Below are 14,395 nucleotides of genomic sequence, written 5' to 3'. Positions count from 1 at the left end.
TGTTAAAATACCAAAAGTCCTGACTCCTAAGTGATGAGCGGGGGGGGAGGAGGGGGGTAAAGGTACGAATTTTGGGTGTTTCGCTTATATCTTTTATATTCTACGTAAAAAGTTGGTAATCCTAATGTTTTTGGATATACCTACCCATTTACCTACCCTACCACTATCACTATAAAAAAAGATTAAGGAAATGATTTTACAATGCTAATAAAGTGATATTATGCAATTTATTCAAATGTTAAAACAAATTAATGAGGCATCCAAAATAATAAATCCCTGCGTCATAAAGTAAAATCAAGTAGATTTCTTTGGGCCAACAGGCTGGGGTTTTTTAGGCCTGCAGCGACATTTAGCTTTCGGTGGACATCTGCACTTCCTCTTCGGTCCACACCGACACTCCGGTGCATTGCAAGCACATTTTTTGTCCTCACATTCACACTTTACTTGGTTAGGATTGCACTTGCACACTTGCGGAACGGTGCAAACGCATCTATCGGGCATGTCACGAACTCATTATTCTGGCTTGTTACAAGGATCACACGGCTGCGGACTTATTACCGTAATAGGAGGCTGAAAAACAAAACATTATAGGCATTATAGGTGAAAACTTCAATTTTAATGACAATTGATGGTATTTTGGGACCCTAGGCGTAAGGGAAAGAAATTACTAAAACTAATACCTGGACATATTTGATCTAATTTGAAGGAAAACCTATAAATACAATATTTTTTTCGTATTCATTTTGAAGCTATTTTGGATAAGAAAGGTGACACTAGCCGATGTCAATCTCAAAAATATAGACGATCTGTCCATCGTTTATGATGTCTATGATTGAGTTTCTTTAACAAGTTCAAAGAATGATCAGAAGAAGGTTTAAGGGCCAGAAAATACATTAATCATATTATTTGAAAGCTTTTACATTAGACCACCATTTGATCTGATGGTAGATTAATGCCATACTGATAAATTTTGAGGAAAGTCTAACCGAACTTACGAGCTCTTTATCCATGCTAGTAGGATAATTTACAGATTGTACGACCATCTCGGGAGGATGCGTCCGTTTTATATCTGTGGTTACAGTATGCGCACCACCACAAAAACGGTGGCAAAAGAAAGCTCTGTAAACAAATAAGTACCTACCTGCATAAGATAAGTAACATAGAAACACTTATACTAGCTCTTGTCAACACCAAAGAAATATGTAAGATTCCATAAAGCACAAGTAATTACGAACCGCGGATCAATAGCGTGCTTTATAAGCCGTCCCTGGTAGCATGGAGCGTCGCCACTTTCACGAAGAGACTTGTCTTCCAAAGTGTGTGCGGGAGGGTATCCATGGCAACGCAGCAGGGCTGGCAATTCAGGCAAAGGCTCAACCTTTTCTTCCAGCCTGCCAGCAGTCGTACAAGACAAGCAGTTGCCTTCCAGACACAGCTTTTTCGTAACACAGGCAACCCGTGGCTTGCCAACGATTTTAGCCAACTCTTCAACTTTCTGTTGTAAATTGGTCAAGTGTTTTTCCGCTTCGTCACGTAAAGCGATCACTTGATCGTAATCAACCCTTTCGTTGATTTCCTTGACAACGTCGTCTATCATTCTCTGAAACAATGAAAAGTTGATCGTAGCCATTGAAGAAGAAGCGATAAAGAAGCTGGCTTAAGGCTCATTAGAGCTGCGAACTATATTCTGTAGGACTATTTACTTCTAAGGACACAGAAGGCTTCAAAGAAGAAGCTAAGGCCTAGTTTCACCAAACTCCATTAGATCATAACAAGGGATTAGTGGTTGACTATTGACACATCTGTCAAGAATTTAATATGGGAATGACATTACAATGTAACAGGGGTGTTAATGATCTAATAATAGACTATGGTGAAACTAGTCATAATAAAGTCAATGCAGCCATTTATAACTTTAAAACAATAGTAATGTACAACAGAATAAGCAACCACGTAAATAATATGAATGGTTTTGTTGATTCCACTGACCTGCCACACATACTCCTGGTTGTTGAACTTGTCGTAGGCAGCCGCTATGCGCTTCAGCAGGTCTCCGTGGACCGCCTCGAACTGGTCCTGCCGCACGCGTCCGTTCAGGTCGGAGAGGCCGGCCTTGTCCCGCAGCGCGTCTAAAACCTCTGCGCGGTCTGGCTTGATGCAGCGGATCAGCTCTATGTCCTTCCATAGAGCCTGTAGTTTTAGGATTTATATAAATATACACTTCCATAAGTTAGTGGAACTTTTTCACTGATCGTGAGTGTAGTGTTAGTACATTCACCACATAAGTACGTAAATGTATACGTAGTAGTAAATAAATAGTATAAAACTGAGGTATAAAAGTATGAAATGAGAGGTCAATAATGTTTATCATCTGCCCCATGAAACTCGCAGTATATTGTACCGACGCAATGTACCAACTACTTGAAACAGTTTGTACCTATCATGAAAGTAATAAAAAATAGTGCCTATCTAGGTATAAAATTAACAATTACTTGCAAATCTTCTGAATACTGCTTCTGCATTTCGCCCAAATCCCTTTGTGATGCTGATATGTGATCCAAATCGGACTGAAGGGTAGAGAATCGTCCGTTTAGTTCTGCTACAGCTAAAAAACATTTACATTATTGATTATTGATATTTGGAAACAGTCGAATTGACATCTAGCTTATTATAATTATGTGTATTGATGTAATTAGAGTAGTGTTGAAAGTGTTAATACCAGCCGGATCGGTCCCCGAGTTAGCCAGGGACTCGGCCATGGCATCCAACCCTGATTCCAAATCAAACTGCATCTGGGTCAATTGCTCTTGGTAACTGTTCATCTGTTAAACATATTTATCATTTTTAGAACCGTATTGACTCAAGATTACTCGAGAAATTAACGGCAGTATGTACTTGTACCTACCTGAGCAGATACTCCTGTATCTATGTATGTTATTCGATCAGTGTAGTCTGCTACCAAAGATTCAAGTTCTTGCATACGATCTCCTAATTCTATTGCCACATGAAGATTTTCTTCTGCTCATGAAAGTAAAGTTTGATATTTAAATATTAAATATTTACTTGCTAACTTACTACAAATCATTTATACTTTATAAGTACAACATTATAATTCTTTTGTGCATTACCTATTTTTTTTGCACTATTTACTGCCTCTTCTGTAGTCAGTCTAGCTTTTTCGTTTTGTTCGGTTAACTCTTTTATTATTTGGCTATGTGTGTCCATCAAAGCTTTTCTGTTATAAAAGAATAAGTGTATTATTAATCGTTTTTATACTGTTAAAATATATTAAATCATGACTAACCTCAATTCCATTTGTGATATTCGTTCAGACTCGTGGAGCTCTTTTTTTGAATGCTGTGCTATTTGGCTGGTGCTTCCTGGGACATCTTGCGTCCCATGGGTCGGACGGGAGCCAGTTCCCGTCAAATCTACTCCTGTTTTTTGTGCTAACTCAGTGACAAGATTGATAAGATTTTCTAAAGTCTTTTCTGAAGATTCTAGTCTAGCTCCGAGTTGCAGAGCAGCCATGGCATCAGTCAAAGATCCACCTTTACGAATCTCATTTATAAGTTCCTCATTTTCCGGGAAACTTGGTTTCCTAGCCGGGGCCAAGCGGTCTTCTAATTCTTTTACTTTTGATACTAGAGTCTCAAACTGCTCAAATGTTACCACGGATATATCTGGACGACCTGATTTCGCTGAAACATTATTATATTAGTAACCTGCTTTTCTTGCGAGCTTCCCTTTGCATAAATTGTATGTACTTATTATGAATATCGAAAGGTGCGTACCCTTTTTCAACTCTTGTGATGGGATTCTTTCAACTGGAAGTTAATAAAGTAAATCATGTTTAAAATAATCGTTTCATCAAGTGAAATTTAGAGAATATCTAGTAAGGCTAACAATAATTACCAACTAATATCTTCTCGTGCTGCTTTCCTGTAATAAATTACTTTGATAAATTACCGTCGTAAAATAGTTTTCTGATATTTAAGTAGGTTCATTAACATAATACTGAAAATATACCGGTAGCTGCTGTCATTGCTTGCGGGTTCAGATCTGGCTCTTCGTGGGAATCGCTTCTCTAAAAGAATAGAGTAAAATTCAGAATTTTATTGGAATTATAAGTATTTACTTAGAACTAAGTTTTAAAAACCAGATGCACCTAGCTAACATGTAAATACATAATAAATATAAGAAAAAATGCCCAATTCTGCAGGTTTAAGGAAAACTTGCTTAAAATAGTGAATTGACTGCCAACTTGTAGAAATAAGAAGATTTATAAAACAATATGTATTGTAGAAAGTAAGTACACAAAAAAGTGTAAAGAAAACATTTCTGGTTCTGCTGAAATAACAAAAAAAGTAAAAAAAGACGCAGAGCCCCTTTACTGAGTGAAAATGGCACCTGACTAATAACTCGTAGCTCTACTTCTTTGCTCGATTCCAAAATATCCAGACCAGCTTCCTGTATGTAATTTAGAAAACAAATTATATATTTAGTGAATCTTGGAAATGATACGACGAAACTCCAAGGAAATTTAGAAAAGTATTGACAACTTCTTGCGTTCAGTGGCGGATTTACAAATTTGCCGCCTGTAGGCCATAAAATTTTTGCCGCCCCTACTGACTACTGAAATTCAATTCTTTAGTTTAATCCCGTTATTAGAATGATTGTGAACTTAATGATATTTCTATCTGTCTATCTGACACCAACTTCTTCAGATGCTTCATCAAATATTTTTTTAGGTTCCGTACCTCAAAAGAAAAAAAGGAACCCTTATAGGATCACTTTGTTTGACGGTGTCTGTCTATCTGTCTGTCTGTCACCACCATTTTTCTCAGAAACCAGTAAAAATATCAAACTGACATTTCGCAAAGATATACAAAAGAAGATGGGCGTTTTAGGACCTATGTCCAATACAGATGAGTCATACATAGTTGGATAGCTCTTTTCAAGTGAGAAAAAAATATTATGACGACAAATCCGTACCTATAATATTGCTCAAAAATTAAAAATGAATGTGAAAAAATAAAAACATTAAAATTACAGAAATAAAATATATAAACTTTCAAGGTACGATTATTCTAATTGAACAGTAAATCAGGACTAGCGCTTCGGTTATTCATATTATGCAAAAATACCTTTTCAACGACGTATCACTCATATTTCTATTGGTGCTGGTCCCTGCTCCCATAGATTTGTGCCCATCATCATTTATTACGGCTTCGACAAAGTGGTAAAATAAAATATTGAAAAAAATAATATTTTGGAGTACTTTCCGTACACGTAAAAAGGGGATGAATTTTTTCGTTGGTGTGGGGTATTGTATACAGGGTGATTGGAAAGTCGATGTATTCCTTCAAATGGGTCATAGACGAAGGTATTTCCAGTCGATTGAACCCCATAATGCATTATCCGAAAGTCAACCATTTCTGAGTTATTTAAGTTTTAAGTTTTTTTTAATTTTTCCCAAAATTTATGTTTAAAAGCAAAATATTTAAAAAATTAACCATTTTTTTAATACTTTTTTGATTGTTTTGCATCAGTGACACCTTAGTCAACTAATTATAATCATTAAATGGTCAATATTCAACTTAATTTAGACACTGTGCTTCAAAATAGTTGAAACATTAAGAAAATGTTACGAAAGGTGAAAACAAAAATGCTAAATTAAAAAAGAATTTTATCTGAAAAAATTTCCGGCACTATACTTAAAAACATAGTCAATTAATAAGCTTTAAAATGACATATTCCAATCTAAAATCGATTAAGGTATGACCAAGATATAGCCAAAACAATTACATAAGCATTTTTGTTTTCACCTTTGGTAAAATTTTCCTAATGTTTCACCTATTTTAAAGCACTGTGTCTAAATTAAGTTGGATATTGCGCATTTAATCGTTGTAATTACTTGGTTAAGGTGTCATTAATGCAAAACAATCAAAAAAGTATTCTTCTTCTTCTTCTTGTCGTGTCGATGGCAACTGTCACACTTCCGCGGCCCAGTGGGCCGCCACGTCGATACCCCTCTGGTTGGCCTTGAGGAGGTCTTCCCGGGTGCACGTGTTGGGACATCCAGGGCACACCATCAGGTGCTCCATGGTCTGTGGGGACGCACCACATGCGCAGATGTTCGAGGCAGGGCCGCGGTAACCCCACCTGCACATGTTTTCTCCGCATCGGCCCATGTTTGTCCTGAGTCGGTTGAGTGACTTCCATGTCGCCCAGGGTAGTTCGTGTCCGGGAGGCAGGGACTCATTGGGGGGGGATGAAGGAGTTCGCCATCGGGTATTATGCCTGCCATAGGTCTATCCTTTCCTTCGATGGGTCCTTGTGCGAGGTAACTGTAGACCTAAGGAAGCTTTTCCGGCTTTTAAGTCGGTAAGGAGCTGGTTCTTGGTTGTAGAGCGGGTGCCTCGGGTCGGTCTCCTGTCTGTGTTTTTCTCGAGAGCAGGCAGCCTCTCTACGCACATCGGGGGGGGGGGCGATACCGCACAGTGAGTACAGCATCCAAACCGGTGTCGGCTTAAGGCAAAAAAGTATTAAAAAAACCGTTCGTTTTTTAAACATTTTGCTTTTGAACATACATTTTGGGAAAAAATTAAAAAAAATTAAAACTGAAATAACTCAGAAATGGTTGACTTTTGGATAATGCATTATGGGGTTCAATCGACTGGAAATGCTTTCGTCTATAACCCATTTGAAGGAATACATCGACTTACCAATCACCCGGTATATAAGTCTTTAAAAAATATTAAAGTTCTGCTCAAACCATTTTTTGATTCAGTGATTGGTTTACGAAATACGAGTATTAAGCTTCAAGGTGCAAATTCTTGATAGACATAAGTGCCATTTATTTATGATTATATAGATTGTGTATGTACACGTAAATTTATTAAGTAGCTATTAAAAAATCTGTAAGTATTTTTTGGCAAATTTGCCGCCCCTCTAAATCTGCCGCCCTAGGCACTGGCCTTTTTGGCCTATAGGTAAATCCGCCACTGCTTGCGTTACTAATCCACCAAGTGTATTGCTAGCAGAACAATATGTGTAACTACTTAGTACTGGGAGTGGGATTGGATCCCGAAGTTAGCTTTATTTTTGGTAATCAACCGTAATAGATAGAATTTTTCTATCTTTGAAGGGCGAGGATAGACTGTTGTCGTGTTCCTTGGGAGAGGCTTATATGCAGCAGTGGTTGATTACGAGATGATGATGATGATGATAATTATATGATTATGTGAATTGCATTAATTTATTACCGTTTTATGTAAGGAAGATGCTTTTTTCGAAGCACTTCCTGTATCAGTCTCCGATTTTCCTCTCTTTAGTTGTCCTGAAAAAGTTGGTTCCCTAGAATCTGTGTTTAGACTAGATTATGATCAGCTTCACCAATAGTGAAAATTGTTTATTAATGTAGGTAATCATAATAAGATTTAATATAAAAATAAGTAACACTTACCGTTTTAAAATTAATAATTTTGTTTTGAAAAAAATATACCTAATTTTATTCTATCGGCAATTTTACCTTTTTCCTTTTCCGTTGTTACTTTACCGGCTTTGTCCGCTGCCTTAAGTTTCTTATCCCTGATTACACCAGACGCTTCTATCTTGACTTCGCTGACGGAGAGCCTGCTCAAGGTGTGCGTGGGGCTGAGAGGCCCGCAGGTGACCTGCACGCGGCGCCCCAACATACGCAGCTGTCTCGCCAGGATGTAGAGCACTGCCTCCAGTAACTTAAAGTTGACAGTGTTGGCCTGACGAGATCACGAGAAATTGTAGTATTTATTGCGTTATAACACTGTTGATGTTATAGCATCAAAGGATATTGTATATTAGGTATATTGTAAAATCATGAGAATGTAGACTACATTTTATTATATTTGTGTTGGTTGATTCATATAATATTTATTTTATCTCACGTCTATATATTATTGCTTATAGGTACCTACTAATGCTTTGATTTCTGAGATGCTACTTTATCACTTGTGCCTGCGAATGTGTCGATGCGACTGATAGGTACTCCATTTACCAAGTGCACTGAGGTCGGTCTAGTACTTCCATGTTCACGTTACATAACTTTCCATTATGTTTGCAGTTTACTATTCACTTATCTAAAATTTTACTAACGAATTTACTTACATCATCACCACCAAACGCTGACTCAATCAACTCCTTTACACTCACTAAACTAGTGTTCGACATTTCACTAGAGTTTATTTACAAAATGAAAGCAATATAATAAATTTATACGAAACACCATAACGCATTCGAAAATGTCAATGTGACAATTCATTCCCTACCTGATTTTCGTTTCTTTTTACGTGTTTTTATTAATTTGGATTTAAAATATACCACAACAGGAATGATCTATGAATCTCTGTAGTGGTAGATTGCAGGATGTAGAGGGCCGTCCTTGCCGATGATGGCGCTCCTTGCCACTAGGAGGTCTATGTATAATAAGGTAATTATAAAAATATTACTTGCTAAAGTGAACTGATATCAGCTCTATCAGCTGAAGTACATCAGTATGTACTTCAGCTGATAGCTGGTACTCTGGTACGGGTGCAGGGTGGAGGCCAACTATAAGTTGATCATGAATAATTTGATACTATGACACATAATGTATATTAGAAAAGTAAAATATATTTACAAGTTTTCTTAATACTATAGATATATCCTACCGACAAACTATACAAATTCTGAAAAAGTTGGTGTACGTAAGATGAACTGCAATACAATACATAGATTTCATCAATTTATATAAATACGTATGTACAAATTGGGCACGTACGGTTCATAAATAATAAAAAATGTACAAAAGTTTTCAGTTTCAGCATCACTAAATCTAAACAGTAAAAAATTCGCTACCTATCTAATTACGGGATTACTAAAAGTAAGAGTGTAGAAATGAGCTAATAGTTAGGCACGGCTTCGACAGTCAGTGGTGGCACAGAGGGGGTGCGCGGCGTGCGCGGGGGGCGGGGGCGGCGCGCGGACCCCGGCCCCCGCCGCGTATTGACTAGAAGTGGACTGCGTCTCAGACGACGAAATCGACTTAAACTTCTGCACTGGGTCAACTATTATTGTCTTTTGCTTCAAATGAATTGGATGCCACTCGTTTTTGACGTGCTTGTTTTCATCTATAGGTATCTGCACGGCGAGCGGCGGCGCGGGGGGGAGGTAGGCCTGCGGCTCGTAGTTGTCGTCCACGTAGTCATCGGGGCTCCACGCGGCCGCCGTGGTGGGCGCCGGCGACGTGGCTACCGGCGTCGTCAGCGGCGTATCCGTCGTCGTGGCTTGAGAAGTCACACTCGAGCTCGTCGCTTCATTATCTTTCCCCAACCCTCGAGGAGACACGGTAGCCGGTGCACTGAATATTCTCCGACTATTCCTATATCCACGACTCTTCCTCCGCTTTTGCAGTTTCGGCACGTCCAAAAAGAAAGGATCAAATATTAAATCAGATTCTTTGTAGTCGTCGTAATTGATTGGCACTATCGGTTTGACCGCACTGACGACGTTACCTACTGTATAGTTTAGTCTTTTACCATTACTATCACTAACTGACGCACTGGCTGTGACGATGACTCGAGGTGGACTTTTTGGCTTGTTGGCGGCGGCGGCGGCGGCGGCGGGGGCGGCGGGGCGCTCCGTGTCCGCCGGGGGCGCCACCGAGCGCGCCGCCAGCGACGACTCGATCTCAGTGGGCGCTTCATCACTTCGTTTTCGATCGTAATAATAAGGATCAAAAGGCAAAGGTCTTTGCGGCGGCAATGGAGGCAGGTATGTTTGCTGACGATGTTTCACTGACGTTTCATGTCTTTCCGATGATTGCGAGGCTGGTCCGGGCCGCGAGAGTTGGTCTCGAGGATCCAATGTGGTCGGCCGGAACGGAGCCGGCGGCCTCTGGACGTAAGGTGTAGGCCGAGAGGCGACCGGCCGTGGCCCCGTCCGAGACGACTCATATTGGAAATGGTCGAATTGATTATGCGGCTGCGCGGGAGGCGCATGCGTGATGTAAACTCCGTCAGCGGGCCTGAAGCTTTGTCGTTGGAACGAGATAGCTTCCGATCCTGGTCCCCGGTGTCGATAGATGAATTCTTGTGGCGAGAGCAATGCTGGGTCTACTGTTGGGGACGCTGCTCCCGTGGTGGTTGAAGAATGCGAGGATGAGGAGACGAGTGAGGAAGGCGACGACAGCGCGTGCGGGACGGCGGGGGCGGCGGGGGCGCGGGGGGTGGCGTGCCACGCGGGGGTGGTGGTCGGCTTGCTGGTGCTAGTTGTAGAGGGCGCCGCCGTTGTCGTGGTTGTCGGGGATTTGGTGTAGTCCTCGTCGTACTCTGGATTTTCACTGTCGATCTCTTCTTCTTCTTGATTTTCTGCAATGTGAAAAGGGAAGTATGAAAATTGATTTCATAGAAGCCACACTAAAATGATTGTCTAAATACATAAAAAAATTATTATACAAACCTTCAACAGGTTCCACATGATCGGATTGTCCTTGGTGATTACTGAACGTGTGTGTTTGGTGATAATCAGGCAGTTTATGTTGCTCATCATTGTTCCCTTCTTGTACTGGGTCTTCCGTCGTATCTTGGTTATCTGGTGACTGAGCTTCACCGCTATGATGAGAGGCATTTCTTTCATCTTCTATGGATGGATCTGCATCATCAGCATGATTTGGCTGGTTAGTGCGAGGAGGCTGTTCAGTAGACTGTGTTTTGTTTAGCTCTACTGGTACAATAGGAGGAGCTATAGTATTGCCATACAACTCTAAATTTAAACTGTAAAACTTTTCAGACTTTGTACAGTCTACTTCATCAACTCTTTCACATACTCGCGTCTCCTGAAAGTAGAAAACACACAATGAGTAAAAATAAAGTACAAAAAATATTAACTTATTAAAAGTTCGAATATTTATCGAATTTTCACTAAAGTAAACCTTGAACTAAGGCTTGGTGACTATAATATGGCCAGCAAAAGCTACTATCAATCACCTTCAAGTCTACCATCAATACCTACAGTCCAGTCATCCATAATATACCAATCGTAGATAGCAGTATTGCTAGACCCTGTATTAATCTACAAGCAAGGGTGCGATTAAGGCACAGTAACTTGAAGTCCAGGGACTCATCAAGCTACCACAGATCACTAAGACCCTGATGATCTAGTTAACTGACTAAGTATTGCTACAGTCTGCATCAATCTTACCTAATCAAAGAGGGCGCCATATTGCTATTAGCCATCCACAATCGTACCTGATCAAAGACGGTGCCATTGAGGCACAGGAACTTGATGTCCATGGGCTCCTCCTGCTGGCCCACGGTGCACACGTGGAACATCTGGCACGAGGTCTCCAGGTCCGCGTAGTAGCCGCCGATCACCTTGCCCTCGCACGTGAAGTTCGTGTCCGGGAGGTTGTCGAAGTCCAAGTACTGGAAGTGAGAGTGGGAGGGTTGGGTAATGTGGTCGTGATGGCTTGATTACAGCTACCGAGTTGAGTGAGACAGCATGCTCAGCCGAGCACTCGTTCAATTGCTAGCCGTTCATCAGCCGAGGATACTATCTTGCCACTCTACTCGGTAGGTGTAATCAGGGTATGATATAGATAGCGGCTAAACAAGAGGGTCTTATGTATATAGAAAAGTAGAGCTTTACTCCCTACCAATGTAAAAAGCAGCTATCACGCCAAACTATGTATTTTCAAAACTGTGACAAATCGTAGTTCAGCTGTAGTATTTGTTACAGACATGCACTCTAGAAGAAGATAACTTCCAACTCCCATATTTTATATTGATAACATTGTAATACAATAAGTATGATATCATCTCAATTGAGCCAACCCAATACTATTGTCAAAAGGCTAAACTCTAAACTCTGACCTCGTCCTTTCATTTTTGACCAACTTGTTTTGAATAAACCTAAGCTTTGGGTAGTAGAAATACGAGTAAGTATAACCTACTCGTGAATATTAAATTCTCGTACAGGCTTTACATAGGTAAAATGAATCAATAACTTACTCCTGGTTGAATGGACCTTGATATTCGGAATTCGTTCTGGAATACGAATATTAGTAACCACAGCCATACTGAAAAGAAACAAAACAACATAAATTATTTAAAAAAAAAACACCAGGTTTGGTTACTTCCTTCCTCGTCGGAAGTTACTGTGAGAATTCTAAATTAGTTTCTGTATACCTCACCTATTGTTAGAATGGTTATTAATTAGCTATAAATAACATCGGTCAGTAATTCAGCAAAATAGGTTAGTTATATTGTGCAAAGGCATGAGAAATTGACTAAACTGCGGATTGATCCGGCCAGACCATATACAGGGTGTTGCAAAAAGGGTATTATAAGCCGAAACATAGTTCCTAGTCCGGGCTTTGATTTAACATACTGCACACCTAAGTCTCGGCTTAGTATACCCTTTTTGCAACACCCTGTATACATAATATATGTAGCTCTATATTCAAGATTTCTGCCCTGACCATTCGATGCGATTAAATTTTTCATGTAGTAATCTGACATCCTGGTAAAAAATAAAGGCTAGTGATATAAAGTGTGTAACCTTGTAGGGCAGAGGCGGTGCGCAGGAGCAGCGCGCCGCCGCCTGTGATCCGAGCCTGCCGTCGCATCTGAAATGTAAAGAAAGATACTATGAGTACAAAATAATTTTATACTTGATGGGTTTTGGAAGAAAAAGTGCGTTGCGAAACGTTTTTTTATCTTTCGATCATGAAAATAATGATATTTTATCAATTTGCCAATTTTGCAAAGACTATTTGTGATATTTGACTATTATTTACCAGATTGTTAAAAAAATAATCTGTATTCAATAAAAAAATTACTTGAACTTAAATAAAGGCAATCGAACACAGACTTAAAACAATTATTTTGTTTCATGTTTGTTTCCATTTCCGTTTACTTATCTTTTATAACGGGTTGAACCCGATGAATGACGATCCTAAATTTCTACGCAATCCCACATTTCGACCGCCTAATGAACATGTTACTTAGCATTTAATAACAAAGCGTTATAATAATTAATACCACAACAATGATACACCGCCCAACAATGGCCGCCCCGGGACAGTCGCACGCGCATCTCGTATAAAACAATAGAGTTTCGACATTTATACAATTAAACATCCACTATGAAGTGTTCCGATACACTCCACCCAAACTTACATAATATACAATTGCACATTTGACGGGGAAATTGTTCTACTTTTTCTATTCTGTAACGGAAGAAACGAAGCGTTGCAGCAACGGGCGGTGACGGGTATAGGTAGCAAGATAGGTATACCTATTGCCTACACAACACATAGCCACATAGTTCACATACAGTAAATAGTGAATAAGTGTTTACTTCGTATTTCAACAATAAGGCCGTGTTCGCACCGCGAATATTTTTCCACGCGGAATTAATTCGTAATTCTGTAACACATCGAATACTATAGGAGTATCCGCACTTGCGAAAAAAAAAAACGCAAAAAAAACAACAGACGAACTTCGATCGCGGAATATAATTCGCGCGAATTAATTCCGCGCGGAAAAATATTCGCGGTTCGGACACGGCCTAAAGGATACAATTTGCATAGAACGCTGTCATATCATTCTGTCAATGTGCTTCCTCACGCAGGAAGATGATTTCGCATGTAATGCGTAGATTACAATGTATAAACGAAAATATTGGATGGAATAGGTACTTACGTATAATATATGATTATGATTGTTATCAACTTAGGTACTACTGCAATGACGAGAGCAATCTAGTGTTGAAAATTTAAAATAATGATATACATATGGCGACGAATTGCAATTTTAACAAAGTTAAGGTGTTGCCAAAGCGTGTTATTCCGGTATATATTTTTTTTAAGTATTAGTCGGGGTAATAAGTGAATTTTTTACGGTTTCATTGTTGGTGCTGGAAAGGCAGCGGAGAAAATATTTATGCACCTACCATAGCCAATGTGATATCCTTTCGGAAACAAATTGATAGTAGCTTTGAAGTACCTAATATAGTACCATAGTAGGTACTAAGCAAGCAAGCAAGCGTGCTTCTTTATATAAAATTACGTTAGATAACATAAATTAACCTACCTATAAAGAGAACATACAATATTCTTACAATATTATGACGTTGATGAGTTTATAAAATAGGGATTATTATTATGAATGATGTAGCCATAATGACGAGACAGTAGCAGTAAGTCAATCGTAACAAGTGCGTTACGCAACTTCTATGGTCAAAATAAAAGTAGGTAAGCATCTACTTAACTAAGGATGTTACTTACTTAAAATAAAGTACGATTGCCTTTCTAATGTTAATTAATCAAATCATAACAATATCGATGTACCTATGTGGGTGAATACTTATGGTA

At 39.3% G+C, this 14,395-nt stretch overlaps 2 protein-coding genes across 5 annotated transcripts in view; both read right to left on the bottom strand.

Moving 5' to 3' along the window:
- Nucleotides 1-208: 208 nt before the first annotated feature.
- On the bottom strand, nucleotides 209-8,340 carry LOC105384413 (myosin-11). Of its 3 annotated transcripts, none has more exons than XM_048629300.1 (16): nucleotides 8,149-8,340; nucleotides 7,535-7,763; nucleotides 7,269-7,342; nucleotides 4,411-4,470; nucleotides 4,030-4,087; nucleotides 3,916-3,942; nucleotides 3,795-3,827; nucleotides 3,305-3,701; nucleotides 3,129-3,235; nucleotides 2,906-3,018; nucleotides 2,720-2,822; nucleotides 2,493-2,605; nucleotides 1,990-2,190; nucleotides 1,236-1,600; nucleotides 987-1,119; nucleotides 209-570 (listed from the first exon to the last, which is right to left on the bottom strand). In XM_048629300.1, the coding sequence occupies exons 1-16, from the start codon at nucleotides 8,209-8,211 to the stop codon at nucleotides 514-516; spliced, it is 2,133 nt and encodes a 710-aa protein (XP_048485257.1). In that variant the 5' UTR covers nucleotides 8,212-8,340; the 3' UTR covers nucleotides 209-513. The 3 variants fall into 3 exon arrangements, with proteins under 3 accessions (XP_048485257.1, XP_048485258.1, XP_048485259.1); XM_048629301.1 differs by having other exon boundaries at nucleotides 996-1,119; nucleotides 8,149-8,335; XM_048629302.1 differs by lacking the exon at nucleotides 4,411-4,470 and having other exon boundaries at nucleotides 8,149-8,339.
- A 275-nt stretch (nucleotides 8,341-8,615) lies between these two features.
- LOC105384412 (mucin-5AC) overlaps nucleotides 8,616-14,395 on the bottom strand; it is a 46,935-nt gene continuing 41,155 nt past the window's right edge. For both annotated transcript variants that reach the window (XM_038122597.2, XM_038122598.2), the window contains 5 exons: nucleotides 12,580-12,646; nucleotides 12,030-12,097; nucleotides 11,268-11,444; nucleotides 10,480-10,855; nucleotides 8,616-10,388 (listed from right to left, as the gene is read on the bottom strand). In XM_038122597.2, coding sequence (XP_037978525.2) covers nucleotides 8,929-10,388; nucleotides 10,480-10,855; nucleotides 11,268-11,444; nucleotides 12,030-12,097; nucleotides 12,580-12,646 — 2,148 coding nt within the window. In that variant the 3' untranslated portion in view covers nucleotides 8,616-8,928. The remainder of the gene's footprint in view (nucleotides 10,389-10,479; nucleotides 10,856-11,267; nucleotides 11,445-12,029; nucleotides 12,098-12,579; nucleotides 12,647-14,395) is intronic.

Source organism: Plutella xylostella, chromosome 22 (assembly GCF_932276165.1).
Source record: "Plutella xylostella chromosome 22, ilPluXylo3.1, whole genome shotgun sequence".
Lineage (NCBI taxonomy): Eukaryota > Metazoa > Arthropoda > Insecta > Lepidoptera > Plutellidae > Plutella > Plutella xylostella.
This window is presented reverse-complemented; position numbering and strand designations above follow the sequence as displayed.